At 44.3% G+C, this 26581-nt stretch overlaps 2 protein-coding genes across 2 annotated transcripts in view; one reads left to right on the top strand and one right to left on the bottom strand.

Annotated features, from left to right (window-relative positions):
• Positions 1 to 15695, top strand: part of CDHR1 (cadherin related family member 1) — a gene marked incomplete at its 3' end in the record, with an annotated part of 41899 nt that extends 26204 nt beyond the window's left edge. Inside the window, exons 13-17 of the mRNA XM_080621509.1 lie at positions 1835 to 1999; positions 3738 to 3805; positions 6438 to 6666; positions 7579 to 7833; positions 15144 to 15695. Of these exons, the coding sequence (XP_080477635.1) occupies positions 1835 to 1999; positions 3738 to 3805; positions 6438 to 6666; positions 7579 to 7833; positions 15144 to 15695 (1269 nt within the window). The remainder of the gene's footprint in view (positions 1 to 1834; positions 2000 to 3737; positions 3806 to 6437; positions 6667 to 7578; positions 7834 to 15143) is intronic.
• A 4287-nt stretch (positions 15696 to 19982) lies between these two features.
• On the bottom strand, positions 19983 to 23872 carry LRIT2 (leucine rich repeat, Ig-like and transmembrane domains 2; the record flags this gene model as incomplete). Its single annotated transcript, XM_080621319.1, has 3 exons — positions 19983 to 20797; positions 22593 to 23374; positions 23763 to 23872. The coding sequence occupies 3 exons, from the start codon at positions 23870 to 23872 to the stop codon at positions 19983 to 19985; spliced, it is 1707 nt and encodes a 568-aa protein (XP_080477445.1).
• Positions 23873 to 26581: the final 2709 nt, after the last annotated feature.

Genomic DNA, 26581 nt, shown 5'->3' with positions numbered 1-26581 from the left:
AGTATGCTTCATGTCTCCTCTTGTAATGTTCCTTAGTCATTTTGAGCTTCATGGGTTATAGATGCTACAAAACTATGAGGCATCATTATTGGATTAAAATGGAAGATTCTGAAAGGGCTATAAAGTGCTACTGACACTAATTATAGTAACTGTACATTTATTCAGGTTAAACAATTGAAAGACCAATAAAGAAGTTACACATGGCCTCCTCATGAATACTAATAGCAATCAAAGTAGTTAATGTGATTGCCATGAGCACTGAAAGAATTAATTACCAGAAAAAATATTTTTTTTTTAGCTTAAGTAATTATTTACTTTTGCTATTTTTTTCTTATTTTTAGACTATATTTTTTTTTCTGCTGGAGAAAGACCATAAGGCTTTTCTTAAAATGTGGAACCTTTGTCTAGATTCTAAATGAAGAAGGTGCAGCTGTATGACATGGTAGTAATATATGGCAGCAAATAATATATCTCATTGCTGTCTCCATTTCCCTGAAAAGTCAAAATCATTTCCTACCCAGTTTTAGTTGCCAAGTAGTCATTCTGGAATTTTGATGAAATAGATCCTTATTTCTATACAACATGTATCCCACAGCAATTTTGAGAAGCTATTTTCAGGGGGTTTGTTTGTTATTGACCAGTAAAATGCCAGAGAGGAGTTAATTTGACTGGAAGATGCACTAAAAACCTACCTGAATAAAAGACTAATAGAGAAAATCTATCTTCCATTAAGGGCTGCCTCTTAAACATAATTAGTCAGGACTCCCTTCATTTTCAGCTGCCCAAGAGCTAGAATGGATTTCCCAAGGTATAGCAGCTGTTGTAATTTGTACCCCTCCAGCTTGGCCTTTTAGATCTCAAGTCCCTCTGCCAAAGGTGACACATACAGTTGTCCCACCTTGTCAGGGGCTTCCTGCTCTGTGGTGGCTGCTCTTCCCTGCATCAATTAGCTGTGCATTAAGGCGCAATGTGAGAAACCATCTTGGTAACCCAGCACTGCCATCCCTCAGCTGAGGGATGCGATAGGCATGCACTGGTTTTAAGTTCTGCTGATGGCCAGCCAGAGCATCCATGCTGCTGTCTTCTCCCCATTCCTGGTCTTGCTGTATGTGGTTGCCTCCCTTTTCAGAAGAGCAGAGTTACGAGAATGTGTTATGCCAGAGTCCGCTGTTTGCCCTCAGATGCAGTGAGGTAATTCAGAAGTCCCTGTGGGTATTGTGATAACATTCTAATCAGCATGAGGCAGTGAGGGTACAGTTTCCCAGAAGTCTGGTGGCAGGAGTCCTCACAAACTTTGTGAAATGGGATTTTGCTGTACATGTCTCATTCCTGACCATCCTGGAATTTTTGGTTGGGGTACTGCTGCTTTCAGACATCTCAGGGCACCAGCTGTCCCATCTCTTTACCCTGTTTATTGCCCTGACTTCTTTCCTGATGAAGAATTTATGCATCCTCTGCAAAGGATAATGATCCAGTTTAAGTGATTATAATCATTCTGTGCTTATGTTTTCCTAGATCCTAGGGACTGCCCAGGGATGGACGTTTGCTTGCTTCTGTTATGGCTTTTCAGCTGTGTTGATTAGTTATGATCAAGCACTTCTGTCACATGAAGTCTACTATATACACACAGGTTTGATGTGCTTTTTCCACAGCTGATTGCCTATTGCAAGCATGCAGAAATGAGCATAGGCAGCATACTGGTATATCTCACCATGTCCCTGTTTTTGAGCCATCCACGCTAAAAAGCACCAACATGCCATGGGCAGTGGAAGGAAGCTCCTTTAAGAAATAATAATAGCTGTTTTGTAGTAATTCCCTGGTTTTCTCTTCCTAGCTTCTTGCAATAGAGGTGAACACACCAGAGAAATTCAGCTCAACAGCTGATGTAGTGGTACACTTGCTGGATACCAATGACAATGTCCCAAAGTTCTCTTCTGACTACTACATTGCCAGGATCCCTGAGAACTCCCCAGGGGGCTCAAACGTAGTTGCTGTTACAGTAAGTTTCATTCATCTCTTAAGAAATTATGTCTTTTCTAGGTGTCTGTGGAGACAGTACCTTAAAAATAGGGGACAGAGACAAGTAACAAATCTTATCCGCCACTCAGCTTTCAGACTGAACTCCAGATCCTTTCCAGAATCAACAAAAAAAAAACCACTCTGAAAAAATAAACTCTTGGGCAAACATTTTTCAGAACCACAATTACTTTGGTTTTTAATTAAATCACATGGCCTGTGAGTATTAAGAAAGCCCCAGTCAAATCAGTGTCCAGCAGGAAGATTCAGTTATGACTAAGTGGAATTGGATTTACTGGATTTGCTTGCGTAAAAAGAAAACAACATGGCTGCTAGTCCGTATTAGTCTTCTAGTGAGAGGAATCTGCTAAATGCATAATTAGACAGTTAATGAAGACAAGAATAAAACATTAAAATGCTTAGAGCATGGAAAGAAAGATCCTCTCACAGTGGGAAAAACATGCCTATGGATTTTGCAGTATCCCACATTTTCATATAAAGAAAGTCAGGGTATTACATGGACTACATGTGCTGGAGAAGCATTTCCAGCCGTTGTGGGCTGTATCTCTTTAATGCAGCTGCTAGGGCTGGAAACAGACCTCATGCCACAAAGCTGAGAAAGCACCTGGCCATCTGGGGCTCAGTGGGTGATGCAAGTCACCTTGCAGAGGCCTCATGGATGGGTAAGAATGATGGAGGCAGGTTGCCAGAGATCTGCAGCGCATGCTGACTGCAAGTAAGAAACAAAGAGAATAATAAAGTACTGAAGGCAAATTTTAGGGGTGGAAGAACAAAAGAAGTGGAACATAAACAGTACAGAAAGTTTTATTAGAAGAAAACAGCTTTCTGTTTTCTGCAGAAAACAGAATCCCAAGCATCACTATCTTTGCAGCAAAAGGACTAAGAAATACTAGGAGGTGAACAGCAGAAAAAAATAAAATACGTTTGCAAAACAATGAAATTACCCATTCTGAGCCAAGGTACACAGGTCATTGTAGCTGGCAAGTCCATATAAAATTTTCTGTCATGTGCTGTCGACATGTCCTCAGAGCTACCAGAGAAGTAGGAGCTTCTGGAAATAGCTGTTACCAAATCAATAGGTTTCCTAATCCTGAGCTAAGAAAGAAAGCCAACAAGAGTCTGGAACAAAGATCTCATCTGGGGTAGTGTCTGCATTACTGAAAATCACACAGGCACAAGAGTGATTAAAATATAAAAAAAGCTGAAACATTGTGTATAAATTGAAGCATTTGTTATGCATTGAATTGAATCAATTAAACAAGCGAAGGCTTAAAAAATACTCTATATAGAGTAAATAATTTTGCCTGGGAAATATGCATTAATATTTAACTGAGAATTAGAAAGGTTTGAGAATGGGCAGTTTGGTTTTTTTGTCATAAAGATTAGCTCCATCTCTATTAAAGGAAGGATGTGTTAAATGTCAATAGATGGAGCCATCTAGTGGCTTTCTCCCTGCTAGAGCCTCTGGGCACCAGCCTGGCCAGAAGGCAGGCGGCATCTGAACAGCTTCCTGGAAGACCAGTGACATTTCCTTGTGTTGTGTTTTGCACATTTGTTTTATGTGGTTTCCCCCTACAAATGTGACGGCAAAAAGAGTGAAAAGCGTCTGGGTTTTTATATGGCCTGTTTTTAAAAGAAAACTTAAACATTTCTCTTTTGCAATTTAGTAGGGGTTGATTCTCTTATTTCCTTTTCTTAAGGCTACAGATCCAGATTCAGGGCTTTGGGGAGAAGTCAAGTACTCCATCTATGGAACAGGAGCAGATCTGTAAGTAAAAAAAAAAAAAAAAAAACAACCAACTACATAACATCTAAGCAGGGTTTTAAAAGATTTCCTTTTTTTTAAGAACAGACTCATTCTTAACCTGCTCATTTCCAAGGACATTTGTGCCATGTTCTTTGTAAGTTAAGCGAACACAACAACAGAAAAACTAGTGTGATCATTAAACATCTGCTTCATGAACTCACGGAATTTTACCCACAAACCCCCAAAGAGACATAAGGCAGCTAAAGTACCAGTACAGAGGATCTGTTCAATCACCATTTAAAAAACACTTATAAGAGGAAGAGGAGGTTTTGGTCTAGTTGTGAAAAGTCAGTTCTGGAGGACAAAAAAACCATCTTGCTCTTTCCTCTTTACTTTCCATTCAGTTGTATAGATAGTTTAGTTTTAACTCTTGTCAACATAAATCAGACAAGACTTTCACAAATATATTTGAAAAATCATGGCAGTCAGGTGAAGTTCCCGATGACTGGAAAAAGGGAAATATAACCCCCATTTTCAAGAAGGGGAAAATGGATGATGCAGTGAATTACAGACCAGTCAGTCTCACCTCCGTGCCTGGCAAAATCTTGGAGCAGATTCTCCTGGAAGGCATGCTAAGGCACATGAAAAACAAGGAGGTGCTTGGTGACAGCCAGCATGGCTTCACTAAGGGCAAATCCTGCCTGACCAATCTAGTGGCCTTCTATGATGGGGCTACGGAACTGATGGACAGGGGTAGAGCAGTTGATGTCATCTACCTGGACTTGTGCAAAGCGTTCAACACTGTCCCACACGACATCCTTGTCTCTAAATTGGAGAGACATCAATTTGATGGGTGGACCACTCGGTGGGTAAAGAACTGGCTGGATGGCTGCACGCAAAGAGTTGTGGTCAATGGCTCAGTGTCTGGCTGGAGACTTGTAACGAGTGGTGTCCCTCAGGGATTGGTGTTGGGACCGGTCTTGTTCAACAAGATGATAAGCCAGAAGGGTACACATACAGGAGGATTTCTGTTATGGATTATTTTGAGCTCTTCACTAAGTCCTGAAGCTAGCTGCTAACTGCATAGACGCAAGCAGGCAAAGGCCATGTCATACAGGCAGACCTTTTAGGTTTAGAATATAGCAGCTGGTGCAAAGAAGCTTATGAAGGTTGTTGACTAAGGATTTAGAAAAAAATGTGAGTGCAACATTCTTTTGATTGGAATTATGGGGATGCTCAGACTAACTGTTCTTCTGTGAAGAAATTAAGAGTGAGTACTTTTTTTCTTCCTTCTTAAGTATGATTTTTTTTTCCTTGTGCCGAAATGGCATGTCTCTGTAAAGCTGGATTGACTGCCTAGTCCTGGGACCTCCAGATCTGCTGAACACACAAGTTTGGTGTAGATGTGAGAGTTTCAACTAGACGCATGATTTTTTCTGTCTCAGGGGTTTCATCAGTGGATATGTAGTTGCATTGGCAGAACGATGAGTTGCATTGGGGTGAGAAGAATCGTGTTAACTGTTGAAGATGAAACCATTATGCTCGTAATCCTACAGCTAAGCTTTCAGTAGGAGTGGGGTACGCTGCTACAATGCCTTCATATTTCTGTGCTTCTATTCTTCCACCAAAATGTGGGTGATGACAGTCCCCTCTGTATGGTTAGCCTGGGTTGTGTACTAAGGAGGCAGTTGATATGGGCACTGTTTCCTATCAAGAGTTTGCACAGATCTTTCGACCTCTATGTCTTGGCTTTCATCAATACTTGCATTTGTATTTAACAGGGTAATGAAAACAGTTGAAGGGTCTGGATTATTAAGTACCCTTTTTGTAAAATTGTAAAATACAATCACTCTCAATTGTGCTGAGAGTTGAAATACAGAAAATATTTTGTTATCCTGTACATTAATTAAAGGGTATATAAAACCCTTCATCTGTTAAAAACCCTACTGCTTGAAACCTACACTGGCAGCCCATTTTAAAAAGACACTCTGTTAATATCTTCTCTATAAATCCAAGGTTTTGGCTGACACTTTTGACAGTGTCTCAGTAATTACAAATGTGTAGAATCAAACTTGCTACAGATAAATCTGAACACCCACTCCATCCCAGTGCCAGTCTATGGAGAAGTCATCACTTTTGGAGGAGATAATTAGCCCCACACTTTGGGGGATTTGAGAGCAGCCATTTTTCTTACTCATTTTGAGAAGTGAAGGCTAAAATATGATATGCAGCATACTTCCTTTAGCTATTAAGGTGATATCAGTCAATCTTAATTTATGCAGGACATGATCTAATATACTGTACTTATAAAAGAGAAAAAAAAAGAAAAAAGAAAAAGAAAAGGCAGTTACTTAGTGTTTTAACACTAAGAAATCATTCTAGGAGAAGACTATCACACCGTGTATTTACTGAGAACAAAGACTTTAACAGAAAATGCACCTAAAATGGCTAATGCTCAATAGATCGAAAAACACCAGGAACTGATAATTCTCTGGTTTTAAAGCCTAAAGGAACTAGCCAGGCAGGAGACAGATGAAGAGTAACCAGTCTTTTGGCACAACATTTCAGTGTTTAAAGCCCACCTTTGCCCCAGGCTGTAAACACACATTAAGCAACCAAAAGAACAAAAAGTCTTTGCATGCTTCTTTTGCAGGTTCCTAATCCACCCATCAACGGGCATAATTTATACCCAGCCCTGGGCTGTATTAGATGCGGAAGTGAACTCAAAGTATAATTTCTATGTGAAGGCAGAGGACACAGATGGGAAATACAGCTTGGCTGAAGTGTTCATCACTGTGCTAGATGTCAATGACCACTCTCCAGAGTTCAATGAAAACATCCAGGAAAAGACGATGATCATTGGGTCACCAGTGAAGATAGAGGTGAGAGATAACACTGTGTGTCACAAAGCAGAGTGCTTTGGAAAAGCCTGAGCTCTGATGTTTATTGTTCAGGAAATGTGATGAATGTCTGAAAGTTGGCTTTTCCTGGAGCTTTATTTTTCACATTCATGTATATGTAACAAGTGGATTAAAGCATGGAATGATAGTATTTACAGACTGCTGAGAGGGAGAAATAAATTCTGTAAGCAAAAGACACAGTTCTGTTACAGTATTTGAATCACTCACTGGTGGAGGACCCTGGATCATAAGAAGCCCAAATAAGATGAGTGAATGAAAGTACAGAGTTTTGAATACTTAACCTTCCTGCCACGTCTTTGTGCCTAACCACACAGCTTCTTTCCCTTTGCTTTGCAGAATTGTATTCGTTGATCCAGTGTGGAAAAGGAGGCTAAAAAATGGCAATAACAATTCACAGGCAAAGGAACAGAACATCTTGTGTTACACAGATTTGAATGCATATAGTGAAGATTACACAACACTTAATCTTAGCAGAAAAAAATACCACAGCACAAAAATTAGGGCAGCTATAGTTTATAGTGTGGATCTAATGCCATTGTTCCCTATTACTTCACATTTGTCCCCATGCTGTGCAAGAAACTCCCCAGCAGTGGACCATTTGCATTCTACAAATAGGTTACGGTTCAGTTTTTCCTTTGATATTGTTTAATCTCAAAAATCGCTTATACAAAAATAGCTCTAGCTCTGCTGTTTTTCACTAGAAAATGTAGCATAGCTGATACCAGAAAAGGGGACATTATTTCCAAGATGAAAGAAAAATAGCCCAGTCACAGCATGGGTATTAAAAGAAATGAATGCTCAGAAACTCTGAGTTTTGTCTTCAGGCAAAGATACAAACAATAACATCTCTATTCTTTATGCTTCTCCTACCAGGCTATAGATCAAGATGCAGAAGAACCCAACAACATTGTGGATTATTCCATCATGCAAGCAGATCCAGCCAACGTGTTTGATATAGACCAAAGCACTGGAGAAATCAAACTGAAGTCCTATATCCGTTCCCTAGACATCATCCACAATATCACAAAGAACAAAGACTGCATATGGTCAGTGGTGGTGCAGGCCAAAGACCGAGGCTCCCCATCCTTCAGTACCACAGCAGTTCTGAAGATTGATATCACAGAGGAGGTAAGAAAATGCTATTTTTAAAAAATCCTTATGTGAGAGGCACCAAAGAGTAGACACTATTTGCTTCATTCCTGACAGTACTTTAAAAATGCTTCAGGAGTTGAAATCTACAGCCAAAATGTTGCCAGCTGTTCCTTCTCCGTCCTTGCTAGCTCTGTTTTGTAGTGTTTCTAGAGCCTTGTGGTGAAGCTGGATTCTACAGCCACAAATGTAAAAGACATTTTGATCAGAGAAATTGCAAAAGTACAAAGGTGGGAGCATAATATGCTTGGGAGATTAATTTCTTGCATCTGATTTTTAGAGATAGGTGCAAATAAAAGACTACGGACTCCTGAGAGTAAAGGTAAATCCTGACTACTAAATTTCTGCACTTTTTTAATGTAATTCAACAGAAGAAAAACAATCTTTTTCCCTGCAAAAAGTGAGTAGAAAGTAGCTGTGGCCAGAGTGAAATGTATCAGACCAGTTTTGCATGTCAACATAAGTGACAGAGGAAAAGTGAGAAAACTATTATAGAAATGCTTTAAAGTACATAGGACTTTAGATGTGAGTTTAATAATTGCAGTAGTATCAGCAGACAAAACAAGAAGACTCTAAAAGATTGCACACATAGATTGAGAGTTTCCTGTTAGTCCAACTTTTACATCAACAACAGAACAAGCAGCACATGCTTGCATGATTCTTATTTATTGTAACTGTCTTGCCATGCCTTTAAGTAGGTACCAGCAGGGTGGAAATGGGCTTTAAAGTAGATGAGAAACACATCATTAGCCTGACAATTTCTGGACCACACACATACTGGGCAAAGATGCAAATCTCTTCCTACAGACAGCAGCTGGCCTTCTCTTCGGTCAAAGCGCACCTACTGCTCCTTTATCTGTTACAGTCTTTCTCTGTTTTCTCCATACCCTCTTGTTCCATTGATACTCCTTATCAGGTGCATTTATACGATACTTCTTGTACACGATCAGAGCCTGCTGGAAGTTAAAAGCTGTCTTCAGAGAACACTTGTGCGCATTGGCAAGATAAACTTAGCAGCACAGGAGTAACCCTCGGTCTCTGTTGTGAGCACCTGTCCTGTCAGAACTGCCAGGCGACTTCGCTCTGCCCTAGCAGAGGGGGTACCTCGCATAGGGCCGTTTCTTGGAGCTGGCCAGCCCTGCTGCAGGCTCCATGGAAGCTGCTGTGCAACATTGCTGGGGCTCATTATAGACAGAGCATGCTGCTTCAAGGCCATGACACGTGGAACTGGGGGACTGCACATGCTGGGTTTCTGTGATCACTGTAGAGATCTAGCCATTCTTACTGATATAAAGGAAATAAACTGCTTAACACTGTGATTTCCCATGGAAACCAGACGTTTTGGTGGGGTTTATATAGAAAATAAGAATTTCTACCTGCAGCCAACAGTGGGAGCTCCAGCCCTTCTTGCCTTGCTTCCAGGCTTCTCACAGGGTGCACATTCCAGGAGCGTGTGGTACCAGGTGGCCACAGGCACTGTCTCGAGTCTTGGTCCCCAGTATTCGGTCTCCAGTTTTCCTTCCTCTCCTGGTGAGCTGATGACTTCTCCGTTAGTATGCAGGGCTAAGGTACAGGGTTGAGGGATGTCGAGGGGATGGAGGGTGCACTATACCTCCTCTGCTGGGGGGGGGGGAGATCTGTCCCTAAACCAGTTGATGAAGGACATCTGGAAGAAAAGCAAGAGCAGCTTATTTTCTGGATTTCCTTCTTGTGCTTCAAGCACATCAGCGCTTGTCTTGTACAAATTTTCCCCTCTGCTTCCTTTTTCCCCCTCCAGGGTCACAGATTTGGCACAAAGTGAGGGATAAATTCTAAAGGGGAAGCAGAGAAGGCAGTGAGACATATTCCTCTCAGACAGTTTTTCTTTCTCTTCCTCCCATGCTCGATGAAAAATCCCGACACAGAGTCTGAGATAGCAACAGTATCTTCTTTCTTCACTTGTGTAGGTCTCTTCAGCAGGGTCTGCACTACTAATCTGATGTTGCATCTTCCATAAGACTTTGTACATTTCTCCAATAATTCTTCCATTGCTTGCAATGATTTGTGTTGGTTTTGTTTTGTTTTCATCCAAAAGCATCACATCTCCTTGCAAAAACCACTCCCAAATTTCAGCTTGCATGCGAGTGAGATGTAATGCAAGACCAGCATACACAACCTTTGGCCCCTTTCTGTGTCCCAGAGACCGTGCAATCACTGCTAACATTTTGTGAAGAAGAATCTCTCGGTATAGGAACATTGTGTACTCTCCAGCTTTCTCTCTGAGGCTGTTACGAAAGTATATTTCATCCCTCTGTGCTCCAGCTGTAAAAAGTCTTTTTCAGTTAGCTGTTTGGTGGGCATTTATGTATTACTGATTTTGGATAAGGAGGATATTTGTGAATGCATCTTCTAGAGGTTTCCTGCAGTGTTAATCACACTAAGTAATTAAACAGGCATAGTTTCTGATTAACATTTACCATTGCAATTAGCGCAGGGCTGTGCCCTTTGAGATAGATGCCTTGTGGCTAAGTTCAGCAGTATTGCACATCAAAAGGACCTTTTGCTCTTGGAATAATACAGTGATAAAAAAATCCAGAGGCCTTTTAATTTAACTGAGTCTGGGTTTATGGAAATTGGTATTGAGTAGCGACTGTTAATCTATCCTTTCTCAACAGAATATGAAACGTGCTGAAAAAAGCCACTGTTTTTTCACCCTTATGTCTCACTCAAAAATCTATTCCTGATAACTGAGATTTTCATGGAAAGCTGATTTCCACTCCTGATCCAGAAGGCTGGCCTGATGAGGAGATCCCTCTGCCTCTTCATGACTCCACTGAGATTCTGCAAATATATGGGGGTGTTTATTTACACTTCTTCATGGACTGAGGCTTAAATCCACATTTAGACAGCATAATCTCCAGTCTTTAATAGCTTTAGCCACTCATTTAGACTTTTAAATGTAGCTGGTGAGTCTCAGTTTTAGATCCTCCTAACTGAAAGGTTCAACAAATACTCTCTGTGAATTAATGTGGAGATCTCCTTGTCTCTCATATTAACTGCAACCATGGAAACTGTGGTTGCTGATGTCACTAAATATCCTTTACCACAGTTGCAGAGCAGTTAGCCTCTTCTTTCTGCAGTTACATGAACCTTGAAAACAATTGTTCAGAGAAGGCTGGTTTGATTTGAGAGGTCTTGCCCCATGCTGGTGTTTGTATTGCAAAGTGATGTAAATGCAGCCTTCATATACAGTCATAGCACTGCTCTTTGGGATAAGCACTGAAGGGGGCAGCTTGTGTTCTACCTCAGATCAGGAGTTACTTCTGAAGCAAATCTCCTTATCAGCCCACATTACTGTGGGATGGCTCATATCTCAGATAGCTCCAAGCACACAAACTGTATTTCTTTCAGACAAAAATGTGTTTGTGAAGCACACCAACTGTGCTTTGGCAGTAGCAAGCAGACCATCCCTGCAACCAGGCTAGAGGTCCAGAAATGCTTATTATGTGGAAATAGGCTCCACAGAACCAGCTGGTTGTTGTACAAATCCAATTGCTCAAGTCAATGCAGCCTGAGTTGTTTATAATCTGCGATAGCTTGGGCTCTTAACAGCTTCACCTACTTAGACTTCTAAATATAGCTGATGAGCCTTAGCTGCTCATGTGATTGAACAGCTCAACCACACACTCCTGTTGTGTCCAACTTCTGGATACATCAACCACTTGCTCTGTTCACTGCAACCCATGCATTGTGAAAGGCCCTTGAGAAGCTGCCAGGAGGTGTGCGTGTCTGCACACTGCAAACTATTGTGGCAGGAAAGAGAAAAGAAAAGGAAATTAGTTGCCATTTTGGTAGCAAAGACAGATATGGGCATCCTCTTTGGAAAACATAGCAACATAAGAAGGATGTGAACATGCTAGAACAAGTCCAGAGGAAGGCCACAGAGGTGATCAGAGGGCTGGAGCACCTTGCCCATGAACACAGGCTGAAAGAGTTGAGGTTGCTCAGCCTGGAGAAGAGAAGGTTCCAGGGAGACCTTGGAGCAGCTTCCAGTGCCTAAAGGGAGCCTACAAGAAATCTGGAGAGGGACTTTTTACAAGGGCGTGTAGTGATAGGACAAGGGGGAACAAGTTCAAACTATTAGCTATTAGGAAGAAATTCTTTATTGGAATTCTTTTATGGAATCACAGAATCCCAAGGGTTGGAAGGGACCTCAAAAGATCATCTAGTCCAGCCCCCCTGCAAGAGCAGAGTAACCTCGAGTACATCACACAGGAACTTGTCCAGGTGGGCCCTGAATATCTCCAACGTAGGAGACTCCACAACCCCCCTAGGCAACCTGTTCCAGTGCTCCGTCACTCTCACAGTAAAGAAGTTTTTTCTGATGTTCACATGGAACCTCCTATGCTCCAGTTTACACCCATTACCCCTTGTCCTATCACTGGACATCACTGAAAAAAGCCTGGCTCCATCATCCTGACACTCACTCTTTACATATTTGTAAACATTGATGAGGTCACCCCTCAGTCTCCTCTTCTCCAAGCTAAAGAGACCCAGCTCCTTCAGCCTCTCCTCATAAGGGAGATGTTCCACTCCCCTAATCATCTTTGTGGCTCTGCGCTGGACTCTCTCCAGCAGGTCCCTGTCCTTCTTGAACTGAGGGGCCCAGAACTGGACACAATATTCCAGATGCAGCCTCACCAAGGCAGAGTAGAGGGGGAGGAGAACCTCTCTTGACCTACTAACCACACCCTTTCTAATGCACCCTAGGATGCCATTGCCCTTCTTGGCCACAAGGGCACATTGCTGGCTCATGGTCATCTTCCTATCCACCAGGACCCCCAGGTCCCTTTCCCCTTCACTACTTTCCAGCAGGTCAACCCCCAACCTGTACTGGTACATGGGGTTGTTCTTCGCCAGATGCAAGACTCTACACTTGCCCTTGTTGAATTTCATCAAGTTTCTCCCCGCCCAACTCTCCAGCCTGTCCAGGTCTCGCTGAATGGCAACACAGCCTTCTGGTGTGTCAGCCACTCCTCCCAGCTTAGTGTCATCAGCAAACTTGCTGATAGTACACTCAATTCCCTCATCTAAATCATTGATGAATATATTAAATATGTTGCCCAGAGAAGCTGTGGCTGCCCCATTCCTTGAAGTGCTCAAGCCCAGGTGTGATGGGGCTTTGAGCAACCTGGTCTAGTAGATGGTGTTTCTCTCCATGGCAGGAAGTTGGAATTAGATGATCTTTAAGGTCCTTTCCAACCCAAACCCATTGCTACTTAAATAATGGGAAAACTCTTTGCACAGCAAAATGATGAAAATTGCTCACTATGTGTAAGGTTATATGGTCCATGAATTTCAACAGCATTTCTTCACCCATTTCTCTTTGGCAACAGGAAATATTCAGAGTAGGAGAAGAGTGGGCTTGGATAATGTGTTAGAGGTAGGTTATGAAAATACAGAAGTGAAGGCAATGGGGGTATTTATTAACAAATTTACATTCCCCAAGTTTAGAGATGTGATTTAGTGTTCCTGTGTAATACCGGACAAGAGGTACTCTGAAACATTTGGGGGGGACACTTTTAGTTGTCTTCCTCCACACACTGCGTCTTGGTTTAGACTGATACAGGGAAATCCATGTGATCTCACCTTAACTGACTAAAAGCCAGAGGTTCAAGACCAAGCTAGTCACAAGGCTCTCTTTATACTCACTGTCTTTGAGATCTATATTAGCATGTGGTGACTACTACTTTGGAGGTGTCATTTTCTCTCCATTGACTAAAAAGCTGGAAGCTTAGATGACCAACTAAAATGCAGATAACCTGTTATTAGACATGGAAAGTTTGGGTGGTGATTCCCTCCCGAAGCCTAGGCCAGAGGATTGGGGCATGATGAGTAGTCCTGTCTCTCCACAGCTGCACATAGCTTTATGACCACCTATTTGTTAAATGAACCTGCTCGTGAATGTGCCATTTCTGAAGGATCTCCTGGCCTTCCACAACACTACTCTCTGTCCAGATACAATTGCAGGAGATTGTATTTATTACGAACTTCTCTTGGAAATGTAGTTCAGGGTGGACTACAGTGCCATGAATAAAGGTGATCTATGTATCACGCTGCTACCCTCTATTCTCTGATCAACCAGCTGTTTAGAAGTGCCTCCTAACTTCGGTTAGTGCTTCTGGATTCAGTTCAATGTCATTACAACTGTCTTTTCTCCTGTGCCTAGTTCAACACTTAGCTCCCTTTATATTATATGCTCTCCGTCCTGTACGCATTTCACCTTAGTTCTCTAGCTGTACTTGTAATAGATATTGCCCTCTTTCAAATATAACTATGTGAGGGCTGACCATTTCTCTTATTTTTGATGTTTCCAGATCAAGTCCAGGGTAAGATCCTATATTTTAGGCCTCAAGAAGCGTCCATGGACAATATTTGGAATTTGCATGAGTGGCGTCCTTTCTACCATTTCTGTAACAATGGTGATCTCCACCATCATGTACTGGAAAAGTGTGAAAAGATCCAAGCTCCACCCACAGGGCAAAATCCGCAAAATTATACGGGGACCTCCAAGACGCACAGTGTGCTAAGCTGCAAAGTGAACTGGCCATTCATTTGTCCTTAATATGCCATATGTAGCTTATGTTATTGCTTATTTCTTTTATTTCTAAAAACAAAGCTCTTTCTTTAACTCTACTCATCTCCCCTACCTCAAAGAGTTTTGTTATGTCTGTAAAAGAGTACTTGAAAACAGAATGGAGCACATACCTGCTAACTACTCATTTGTACACTGTAATTTTATGAAGTGAGGTTTTCTCATAATCTTTTCAATGCCATGCTCAGTAATAGTCCTATAAGCTGCACACCATATCACCTGCAATTGTTGTTGAAAGTTCATTTTCTACTCATAAACTTCTGTTTGGGTTCAACACTATTATTCCTAGGAAATTAACTCTGAAATGTAGTACAACAATACAGCTGCAGATCCTGGAACCAATTATTTTCTTCCTCAGTTCTTGCAAATTAAGCAAACACTATGGTGACATGCAGGAATCCATCCTAATTTGGCAGTAGTACTCTTGTAAGCTTTCATGTTTGATGGTCATTCATCTCAGAATGTTGTAATGCTTGCTCAGTGTCCTGCTCCATCTAAAGTCTCCAAACCTGGGCTGGCTCTTTGACTCTCATCTTTTTTAGAGACAACTTCCATTAGTTAGCCCTGCTTGTTACATATTTTGGACAAATGAAATTTCTGGGTCACTGTCTGTCCCATAGAGTAAGTCATGTGTTTTCTCTGTACTCTTTTACAGACTCTTCACAAAGGGCCTATGGCCGCCTTTTTGATGCAAACTAAAGATAACCCCATGAAAGCCTTAGGAGTGCTAGCTGGTGTCATGGGCATAATGGTGCTGATAACTATCATGATCTCTACTGCCATGTTCTGGCGCAACAAGCGGTCCAACAAAATCATGCCAGTAAGACGGATCATAAAAAAGAGACAGACCCCACAGCCCCGGACAATGAGGATGGAATGGCTAAAGTTCAAGAGGCCCAGCAACGCTGCAGAGAAGTTTGTTGTTGAGGATGATGCCAAAGATCTGCACAATGAGAACAGCAACAACAACATCCAGGTTGTGCCTGTGCCGCCAACTGCTCCCTTGCCTCCACCGCCCCCCACTGTGGCTCCCAGAGGTGATGCCCCAGGGTGGCGGGTGCCAACTGTGTCTGGCTCCCTCACTCCCAAGTTTATAAACAAGCAGGTGAAGAAGAGAGGTCATGGCAGTGCCCACAATGCCCTTGTGTCAGAGCTCAAAATGAGGTTTGAGAAGAGGAACGCAGCTATGGGTGAGCCCCACATCTAGGTGCTCTTGGCAGCCCCCAGTGACTGCAGATTGTGGCTGTGTGTGGATATATTTATGTGCTGTGGTTTTCTCTGTGTCTGTCAGCATTCCGTGAACTGAGAGCAGCTTTGTGCTGGAATAGAGACCCCTCACCTTCTGCAAGTATTACATGCTACAGAGTCACCCCACTTATAGCATAGCTGCGGTCATTGTCCGGTTGCAGCTTCAGTTCCTTTGGCTTGTGTCCTAGTGCTGGTCCTTCAGCTGCCCGAACAGGGTACCGAGTACCTTCACACCAGCCACAGTTTCCCCAAGTGAATAGGGATTCAGGTTGCCCCCATTTTGGTGGTCCCTACCCAGAGTCCAAGTTTTCAAACAAGGAATTCTGCAGCCAAGGCACTGGAGGATGCCAGTTCTGACCTGAGCTCGTAGATGTGTCTGAGGTGTCCAAAAACCCATCACTTTCAATCCCAGACTCACTTTTGAAGACACTGGCCTGGCTGTGGTGCCAGCAGTGACTCCGTGTGCAGGTCTACTACAGCAGTGACACTGCACACTGCAAGAAGGTATAGCGTAGCTGGTACCTGCTGTCCTCAGGGTGCAACACACTTTGCAACAGCTGGCAGAGCGATGTGCTCATGGCTTGAGTATCTTCATTCCCAAAAGGTAAGCGGACAGACTTGGAGAAGGTCATCATTTTCCTGCAGCTTATGATGGGTTTTGCCAGAGTATACTGACATGATGCTGTGCTTTGCTTCTGCTCTGAACCTGCCTAGTAATCAGGGGACAGGAGGACCACCTCAGCCTTCCCTAGACCAGCTGGGGCAAGACTGGAGCACAGAAATTCAGTAGCAGCGCTTGCTCAATACTGCCTCCTTCTGACACCGTGTCCCCTAAGGAGGGGAAGCCCATGAGAAGAAGGACATGATTAAAGCAGCAGGGAAGACAAGGGAAAACCAAGATTAAAATGATAAGTGAAAAATATAGACAAGTGCTGGAAAGTCTCATATGTTGGTCAGGGAAGTGTGCAGAAAGATCATTTGGTTTTGTACACTGCTAACAGGAGGTATTGAGGAATGTATTTCACCACCTCTCCTGGCTTGCTCCAGGGTGGTGAGGTTTCTGGTTTGTCCTGTCAGTACTTTTGAGTGAATTATGCAACAGTCAGAAGGGGGAACACAGGGGGTGGGGGACAGCTGACACTTTTTTTGCCTGTTACGTGACAGTAAAAAGGCACCAAAGGCAGAAAGCTTTTTCACTGGATCGTTTTTCACTGGATGCACAGTTTTCCCCTCCTGTTTGTTTCTGAGGGCATGCTTTTCAGCTGGGACTGTTTCCTATCCCTCTGGGAAAAGGCAGTATGTGTGAGGCTGGCTGGGGAACAGCACACTGCACCTCTGCCTGTGCCCTGGCCCTGCAGGGCAGCTGTGCTGTCATGGATTGGCACTGTGAACATCAAGATGGGGAGCAAACCCTACAGGACAGGACACTGTTATTTAAAGGGGTTCCTGAGACTCTTCTCCTACTAGAGCAGACATGGCCCTGAGGGATTCCTCTCCTGTCATCCCATCAGCTGGTCTAATTTCCTTTCTCTGCGCCAGGACTTCAGCTTGGGGGATACCTGGTTGAATATGAAGCTCCCTAGATACAGGGAAAATGCTGTATTTTTGAACTTCAGCCCAATACATCTAGAAGTCAGAGGGTGACCATAGCTCATGTCACCTGTGGGCTGAGTGAGGAGCTGCATCCCAGAAGTGCAGCAAGGTCTCAGCGGGGGGCTGTGCCAACAGTACTGCTCCCCTGTCATGTCTCTCATTTCCATCACTTTTCTTACTTATCCCTCCTTCTGGGCCTTCATGGCATGAGGCCCAGGCTCTGGCATTGTGTGTGGTCACCTTGTCCTCTGGCTGTGGGTGGAGGGAGGGGATGTGCAGCCACCGGGCGCACTCCCACTGCCCTGTGCAAGCATGCATGTTCTGCTGGTTGTGTCTCCACCAGGTTGTGCAGTGTTTCCCAAGGTATCAAAAGTCTGTGGTTTATTACCCATACTACTGTTTTCCCAGTCTTGTGTTGAAGCCAGTATTCAGTGTTTGTTCTCCAATGAGGGAAGCCTATAAAAAACATTCAGTTAAGTGAGATTTATTAGGCATTATAGTCTTACAGTCTTAGAGATTGTATTTAAGAGAGAATAAAGATGTTTTATTACTATGTTGTGAGACTTTTCTCCAGTTACTCTGTATTTCAACTTCAGGGTGGGTTTTTTTAATAAATAAATAAATAATTAAAAAAACCAACCTGCAAAAGGTGCTTCTGTGCATGATATGCTTCTGCTGGCAGTGAGGCCTTGCTATTGCTTGGTATCGACCACATGGGTGCAGGCAACCAGAGGTCTTCCTAGGATAACCAAATGGCTGCTTTTGTAGGCCATGAGTCAGAAGAAGGGGCTGTGTGGATTTTGGGCAACACTAGCCTGGAAGGAGAGGAGGTGAGAAGCAGGATGCTGTAAGGCACAGAGGACAGGCAGGGTCACAGATGAGCCCCTGGCCAAATGTCCGTTGCACTCTGCAGCCCACTGCAGCCCACTGCAGCACAGCCACAGAGGCAGGAAGGCTCCTTGTGAGGCAGCAGGTTTGTCTGATGCCAGAGCTCACTGGGTATGCAATTTGTTACGAACTTTGCACAAGTGGTGATGGGTTGTTTTGTCTTTCCTTGGCTGTTCCCTCACTGTGATTCAGCAGCTCTCTCTACAGTCTCCACAGTTTGATGTTGCTCCTCCATGGTGACTTGGGTGGGAGGAGGCCAGTCATTACAGGCACTGGTTTGTTTTTCACCTCCCCTCGCACATGGGGGGTGATGGACCTCAACCAGCATCATCTCTTGCCTGTCCCTGTATGCACCATGTCCCCAGGGGTTTCTCCAGGACAAGGTCATGTCCCTTGCTTGGCATGCTGCTGCTGATCCTCCCTCATTGCTCCATACCCCATGTGATGTGCTGCAACTGCCAGGCTCCCTCCATCCCTTGCAGCCGAACCTCAGAGCCCCTTGGCATCCAGGATTTTTGCAGTTTGTAACTGTAAAAGGCTAGAAATGAAGCAGAGGACATCTGCATATTCTGAAAATCCATCACGTTTATTACTTTGACAACAAAAGACTGACAAGACTAGGAAGTCGCTTGAAGTATAACACTGAGAGCGCTGACAAAACAGGTCTCTGTTCAAAAGCTGTGCAATAGCTTACAGCAGAAGGAGGTGCTGGGGCAGGAAACGCAGGGCCTGAGGAGGATGGAAAACACAGCAAAAAACAAACTACAACTAGAAAGCCAAACTGCCGTGTAGCGAAGCTCACATTAGGCTTTATCTCTGCTTACAGCTGAGGTTCCTGCTCTATTTTTTATCTTTTTGAGGAGATTTATAGCACATATTTAAAAAGTGCTGAGGGTCTGCTGGCCACGTGCTTTTGTTGTGCTGGAAAGCACGAGCCCAAAACCAAAAAATAATAAGTCACACATCCTCAGACCCCCAAGAAATAACGCATTAGCTGCTCAGCAAGCCGGGGGCTGGTTGCTTTTACATGTGCATCTGGGTTTTCCTGCCTCTAGAAAGGAGTCAAGCTTTGGTTTCAAAGCAGCAGGGTGGGCAGGCAGCACATCTGCATTTGGGAAAGGTGCCTGGCTCCCAATCCTGGCTCCACCACTGTCTGTGCCCCATGCCCATTGTCCTGCCAGCCCAATCCAAGCCAAGCATCCCCATCACCTCCCATGTCACCCTACAGCCACAGCGCCATCTTTTCTCCAAGTGAATTAAAATAGCCTCGTCATGTTGACTCAGTCTTCCCCCTGCTACTTTTTGTTGCTGGTTATGACCACAGACCCGCCCTGGCTTTCTGTCCCTGTTCCCATGAGGCAGAGCTGTGAATGAATCTCTCCATCCGTGCCCCAGCTGGGAAAAATAAAGTGAAGTGAGCCTGTGGGAGAACAAGGGGAGACCTTTGGCATTTTGCCACATGCACTGTTATTGGTTTGGTCGGGGTTTTTTGTTAATGCTCTGTTTGCATGTTTTTGTGCGTTGCTCCATGACAGTGTTGCAGAGGCAGACCTGAGCTGTGGGCTCACAGCCACACACCCTGAGCACCCCTATTCCCAGCACTTCCCAAGCCTGCTGCAGTCCCTGTGGTGTGCACGACCATGCCCTGAGTCCTTGCAGCACGGAGCCTCCTTTGCACAGTCCCTCAAACAAACCAGCACCTGCTGTGGCTTGAGGTCACCGGTAAAAGGTGCCGCTGCAGACAGGCAGGGCGGGCACGGCTGGGCTAGTAGAGGTCGGCGCTGTTCCTGTGAGGCGGCCGAGTCTTGCCAGGCTCGTCACGGGCTGTGGGCCGCCGGGCGCCGCGCCCGCCCTCAGGGAGGCAGAGCCCGTCTTCGCTGCCGGCCGGCAGGCTGTCCAGCGTGCTCTCCTTGCTGCCTGCAGCCTGCGCCTGGCCCCCCCGGCGGCGGCGCGGGCACATGCTGGGGCAGCGGGCCAGACAGCCAGGGCGGGCCTCGGCAGTGCAGGCATACATGCCAGCGGGCACAGCCAGCACCATGGCGCAGACGATGACCACGATGTGGATGAGCTTCTCACGCTGCTCCAGCTGGCTGATGTCGCTGCCCGTGACGAAGACGACGCACTGGCCCTTGCGAGGTGCCTGGTTGCGCACAGCCACGCACACCTCGTACTTGGTGGCAGGCAGCAGGTCAGTCACCGAGTAGGTGTTGATGCCGGGGCCAATGTAGATGGCGTCCTTCTGGGCCGCATCATAGCGGCCCACCAGGAGGGTGTACCAGGTCTCCCCTGGCTCGGCTGCTGCTGCTGCCACTGCAAACCACTCCAGGGTGATGCCATAGACTGTCTGCTTGGCAATGCGCACTTCTACGTGGGCTCCCGACTCAGCTGGGCCAATAGGGCCCCAGCCGGAGGTGGTGGTGGCAGACACCCACGGGGACCGCACATGGAGATTGATGGCCACTGAGGTGTTGCCCAAGAAGTTAGCAGCTGTGCAGGTGTAGTTGCCAGCATCTGCTGGCCGTGCTGCTGGGATCAGCAGCTCTGAGCGCACAGTGTCCTCGCTGATGGGCTCCGTGGACACTGCAGGCAAAAGCAAGTTGTGTTAGCATGCAGAAACATCTTGAGGTAACCCCAGGACCACTCTAATGTGGGATTGGTGCCAGGAGGCCAAGCAGAACCTCCCCTGCCCCGGGAAGAGAAGGAGAGGGAGCACAGAAGTGTGCCAAACCCCGCAGAGCTTGTCAGCGAAGCATTTTCCAGGCAGAAAGGCAATAAATGCACTTGGACACCTAGGAATGGGAGACAGGGAATATGCCTACCCCAACGTGAGCAGCTGGGGAGGCTGCTGTGGGCAGAGGCCAAGCCACCCGTATGCCATCTGCCATCAATGTCCTCAGGTCACAGCAATCCAGGGAGAGCCACTGAGGTGCAGCAGGCACCACTGCATTTTGGACGCATGCTCCATCCTCCATTAGGATTGAGTAGGAAAATGTCAGTCTCAAGAGGCTTCGGCCAAAAAGAGGTGTGTGAAGCCACGCATTGTTGGTCTGGAAGTGAGATGCAGCTTTAAGAATAGTATGAAACACCCTGTTGTCTACCCAAACAGGGGTACATGCCTGTATGTAGTTAGTTTAACGTGTGCTCACAGAAAGATGCACAAATGCTACAATGCTGCAATTAAAGCAAGTATAAGCCCAGGATTAAGGGCTAATGCTATCTTATTTAGCTAGCTGGCTTATTAGGAACCCACGTGCATTATTAGCTTATCTGATGAAAATAGCAACTTGCCCTACTGAAGGCTCTTAGTAAGAATAAATGTGAGGGAAGCCTTGTAAGACCCAAGCTGGATAAGGAGGAAGAGGAAAGGCCTCATATTACAAGGACCTCAGTAAAGAATATAAATAAACAAAGCTTATGGAGAATGACAAGCTTTTTCGTTATAGAGCATGAATGAACACAGGCAACAAGTCTGCATGATTTTGTGGTTTATGTGAGTATTTCTTGAGAAAACATCGGAGTCGTGTAGAAACATACAAGTGTAGGGGTGTGTGTGCTCCTACAAACACACATAGGTACACACAAATATATACTGTGTGCATATATATGTAATATATCATATATAGCATAAATTAGATTTGGGTCTAGATAACCACAGATTTATTATATATGTGTGACTATATTAATAGTTCTTAATATCATATGTGGTAATGAAAGAGCCACTGCTAAAAATCCATACGTAGAATCATAGAATGGTTTGGGCTGGAAAGGACCTTAAAGCTCATCCAGTTCCAACCACCTGCCATGGGCAGGGATACCTCTCACTAGACCAGGCTGATCAAGGCCTTTGAACATTGCCAGGGATGGGCATCCACAGCTTCTCTGGGCAACCTCTTCCAGTGCCTCACCACCCTCACAGTGAAGAACTTCTTCCTTATATCCAATCTAAACTTCCCCTGTTTAAGCTTGAACACATTACCCCTTGTACAGTCCCTGATGAAGAGTCGCTCCACAGCATCCTTGTAGGTCCCCCTTCAGATATTGGAAGGCTGCTATGAGGTCTCCACAAAACCCTCTTTTCTCCAGGCTGATTTACATAAAATAATTGTGTAAAAATGAGGCTCTGCTCCTTTCATCTTTGATTGATATCCTGTGTGAAGCAGCTGTTCTCATCCTGGTCAGGCATGCTTAGACATGCAGGATGATTAAGATTATTTGGATTATTGCCACCACAATAACTGTGATGCTCTGAAGGGTTGGAGAGCTGGTGTGGTCACTGTGGTGGCCTGAAGACCTATGCAAGTAGAATAGCAGAACACAACTTTTTAATTAAAAAAAAAAAAAAAAAAAGAACAAAAGAAGAAAAAGCTTTTCTTACCATTAAATGCCCTTAAAAGTTTGAGCGAATAGGTCCACCAGACAGCTGGGGCAGGGCTGGCTTGCACAAAGCAGGTCAGGGTGACGTTCAGCCCTACTGCGACTGTCAGGTTTGTGTCAAGGGCTGAGGTCAGGGGCTTCATGCAGCTGTTGAGCTCCACTTCATAAAAAAACTTCCCTGCCCTGAATTTTGGACTTGAGCAAGTTAAATAGGAATTCATCAGAATAACAGGTGGGCCGACTGACTTGATAAACTGGACAAATCCCCGCAGGCGGCAGTCACAAATCCAGGGGTTGTCATGAAGAGCCAGGACAGCATTGGAAATAGCTTCTGTGTGCCCCTCTGCCCTCTGGCTTCTCTGGTAGACCGGCCAGTTGCAGAAGACATCCCTGGATATGATGGTAAGCTGATTTGAGGATAGATCTAAATAGGTCAGGTTAGGAAGATAGCGGAGCGCGTGTTCTGGAAGGACATCCAGCCGGTTGTGCTTCAGATCCAGGATTTTCAGAGCCGGCGTGTCTTGAAATGCTGTCCATGGCACGGAACTTAATTTGTTCCCTTGCAAGCGCAGCTCCTTCAGAGCTGACAGATATTCCAGGCTCTTGATGTGCATCACTGTGATGTTGTTAAAATTGAGCCAGAGATACTCCAAGGCACTAACATTCTCAAAAGAACCACGAGGTAATTCTGTTAGGTGAGAATTTTCAATTCTAATTTTCCGGATGTCCTGAGGGATGTTTGCAGGGATCTGCCTCAGCAGTGCAGACATGCAAAGCAAACTCCTAAGGAGGAAAACAGAAAATCCTCCAGGTTGTACACCATGCTCATGGCTAAAAAAACAGTTCCCTTTATGGGTCTACAGGCACTTGGATAATTAAAAGGTATTGTATACAGGGCATGCATAAGCCATACATCCTTCCTTCTCTGGATCTTACATCCATTTTCCCACAAAGAATACAATTAAGTCATAAAAATTGCTATGTATGCAGCTACATATCTCAGGGAAATAAAAGGAATGTCATTCTATGCTCAAGCTAGTACTATTCAAGTATTAGGGGAGGGACACCAGGAGGCCATCAGTTTGGTTTTGGTGCTCACATCATCAGCAAATATATATTGGAACTGTCCAAGCTGCTTCACAGGTGCCACAACTAGGGTAAGTAGTCTTACCTTCCAAAGCTGTCTTGAGAACACGAGCATCCGGTGATACAAGATGAACCAGACAGGTTTATCTCGTGGAAGGCCAGAAGAAGAAGAAAAATATGACAAATGGGGTCCATATTCTCCTTTAAGAAAGCACTGTGCAGGGTTTGCACCAAACATGCCAACAGCCTCCAAGAAGCAAATCCTATTAGCTGTAATCTTCCTTGACGCAGAAATAAATCCTGCTGGGGACCCATCCCTAAAGAAGACATGTAGTATGGTTCATAGCCTGTGTCAAAGTGCTAAAAATCACCCCAGGACCACCCCTGGCATTTATTCTTCATGTCTCGAGATATGTAGGGATTTTGAGACGTTTATTTTGTCGGTAATATGAATATGGAAACAAAACCACTTTTTGTTCCCAAGCACTCACAAGTAGTTAACCAGGCCTAGTTACCTTTTTTTTTCTTTTCCCCAAGGGTTCTGACTCAATCTCCGATATTTTAATGGCATTTGTTAAGGCAAGAAAAAAAAAAAAAAAACAAACAACAAAACACAATAAAGGCCAGATTTCGCAGCTGTAATTTGTCAGTGCATAGTGCCATATTTCACACTTCATCAGGCCACAAACTCTGTCCATAACTCTGAGGAGGATGTACTTTTGCACATGGTGAGTGTGAAAACTACTCCCCAAATTCAGTTGCTCTGTCATAGAAACGTAAGTATGACACTATTTTTCCTCCCAAACAACTTCCCCCCTGAACTATCATCTCCAATCTTGCACATTGGTAATAAAAACAGCAATATAGTTTTTGCCACTCTGTGGACTTCTCTGAGAAAGTAATATCTTGGAAATTAATCTCTATTATATAAACATAAAATTTCAGTGCTATTCTCTGTTTCCCTGTGAGATGTGCTGATTGCCTGTTGGTCAGCTTGAAAAACCCAGTCTAAATAATTCAATGAGGAAGGGACTTGAAGTAACCAAATTTATCTTCTTTTAATCCAAAATAGCAGGGTTTGGTTGTAATTTCCAAGCAGCACTGTGTTCTCCTGGGGCCATCTAGCGTGTATGGGCTTTATTACAGCCTGCCGAAGGCAGCTTGCTGCCAGAAAAGGGCTTAACCTCGCTGCCAGTACATGTGAAGCTGGGTCACCAATCAAGATTAGCCTGAACCTACTTAATCTCTAACCTATGGGACCAGGATGGAAAAATATTTATAGTGTGACGGCTTATACCTATACATGGCTGTCGTGGGGTGTGCTATAGCAAAGTTTACGAAAGACAAGTATTGATTCTGCAGCTGTTAAGTTGACAGGTGTTTTGATTTCAAGGCAAATCAGCAAAATGAACTGGTAGGGAAACAGCTGGGAACTGTTGCAGTGCTTCCCAATTGCCTCCTGTGTACAAGCAGCAGGCCATGAGCAGCAGACCTGGTGGGCTGTTGGTGCTCGCTGTGCTCAGCATCTAACCATAAGATGATGGGACCTTTTATTTATTTTTTTTTTTTTAACTAACTGAAGTGTTCCTTATTTGCTCATGGTGCAAAAACCTACTTGGCTCGCAGAGAGGGTGACCCCTTTGCCACATTCACATCCCTCCTCCATGGCCTGCAGGGAGGGTCTTAAAATATAAGCTAAAAATCCTCAAAAAAAATCCTTTCAATTATTAACAACAAGTTTGTATATGGAGTAAAAACTACTGGTTAGTTCCCCATTCCCCAATGTACATCTATGGGGATAGTACAGGTGAATAATGCCTAATTTCCTGGGATGCAGCAAATAAAATTTTATCCAGGATTCTGTGTTAGAAATATACTAATTTAAGTAAATCCACTGAGTAACAGGGAAAACAGAAGAATTGTGGTTGTTTTCTTTCTCCCACATCAGCTCTCCTCCCAGTTCCACCTGTCTTCCTCAAGACTGAAACACAGCCTTTCAAAGAAAGAGTGGTGCCAGTCAGTACCATGGGCCAGTCCTCTAGCTGTTTTCAGGCTGATACTTATTTGCTGTTGGGAGGCCATTTCTCTAGACAGTCCCAAACCCCAAATGTACTTAGAAGATTCAGTAATAACCTGAGAAACTAATGGTGAATTACTTACCAAAATTAGATTAATTAGTGGGTACAGAGGCTACCTACTCTTGGGGGGAAGAGGGAGAAGGAAAGGAAAGAAAAAAAAAGTTAAAGTAAAAAATCCCCCAGACAATGTTAACCACAGCCATTATGTTTATGTTCCCTAGTGGAGTGTGATTTTGTTGCCTTCTTAATTCAGCCCAGTTTATGCCTGCCTGTAAGTTTGATGGTAACTTTTGTGACAGCAGATGTCCACTCAGTTCAGCTGTTCTTTAATGTCATGTGGCATCCTGGCCAAAGCCAAAATGCAGAACAAGCTGGTTAAAACCCAAGCTGTCAGAATAAACCTCCGTAGTGACATTGCTGCTAATCTATGGGAAGTGGAGTTTAAAAGGCTGCAACTGATTGCCAAAGGAAATGTTGAAAGTTCACCTCTTGTGTGCTCCTAGCAATTGTGAGGGAGTTTTGAACTCCATCTTGAAACCACAACCACATACAGGTCTGTGAGAAATCAAGTCCAGGTGTTAGAAGTCTCTGCTGAGGAGGACAGAAGAGTTGAAGGCTTCAGCTGGGTATTTCAGGTATGGCACATGTAACACCAAATAGGAAAGGCTTTAAAAAGCACCTCTGAAAGAGAAGAAGGTGACTTGAAAAGAGGTAAATAAGACTTTTCTTCACAAGCCTTCAACAGCAGCTGTACAAACTTGCTAGTCTTTCCACAATTTTTTTCTGAGTAACTCAATGCCCCTAGCAGGTTCCCATGGGGCACTGC

The sequence above is a fragment of the Psittacula echo genome, assembly GCF_963264785.1.
Source record: "Psittacula echo genome assembly, chromosome: 6".
Taxonomy (NCBI): Eukaryota; Metazoa; Chordata; class Aves; order Psittaciformes; family Psittacidae; genus Psittacula; species Psittacula echo.
The sequence above is the reverse complement of the archived record's forward strand: the minus strand, read 5'-3'. Positions and strand labels throughout refer to the sequence as shown.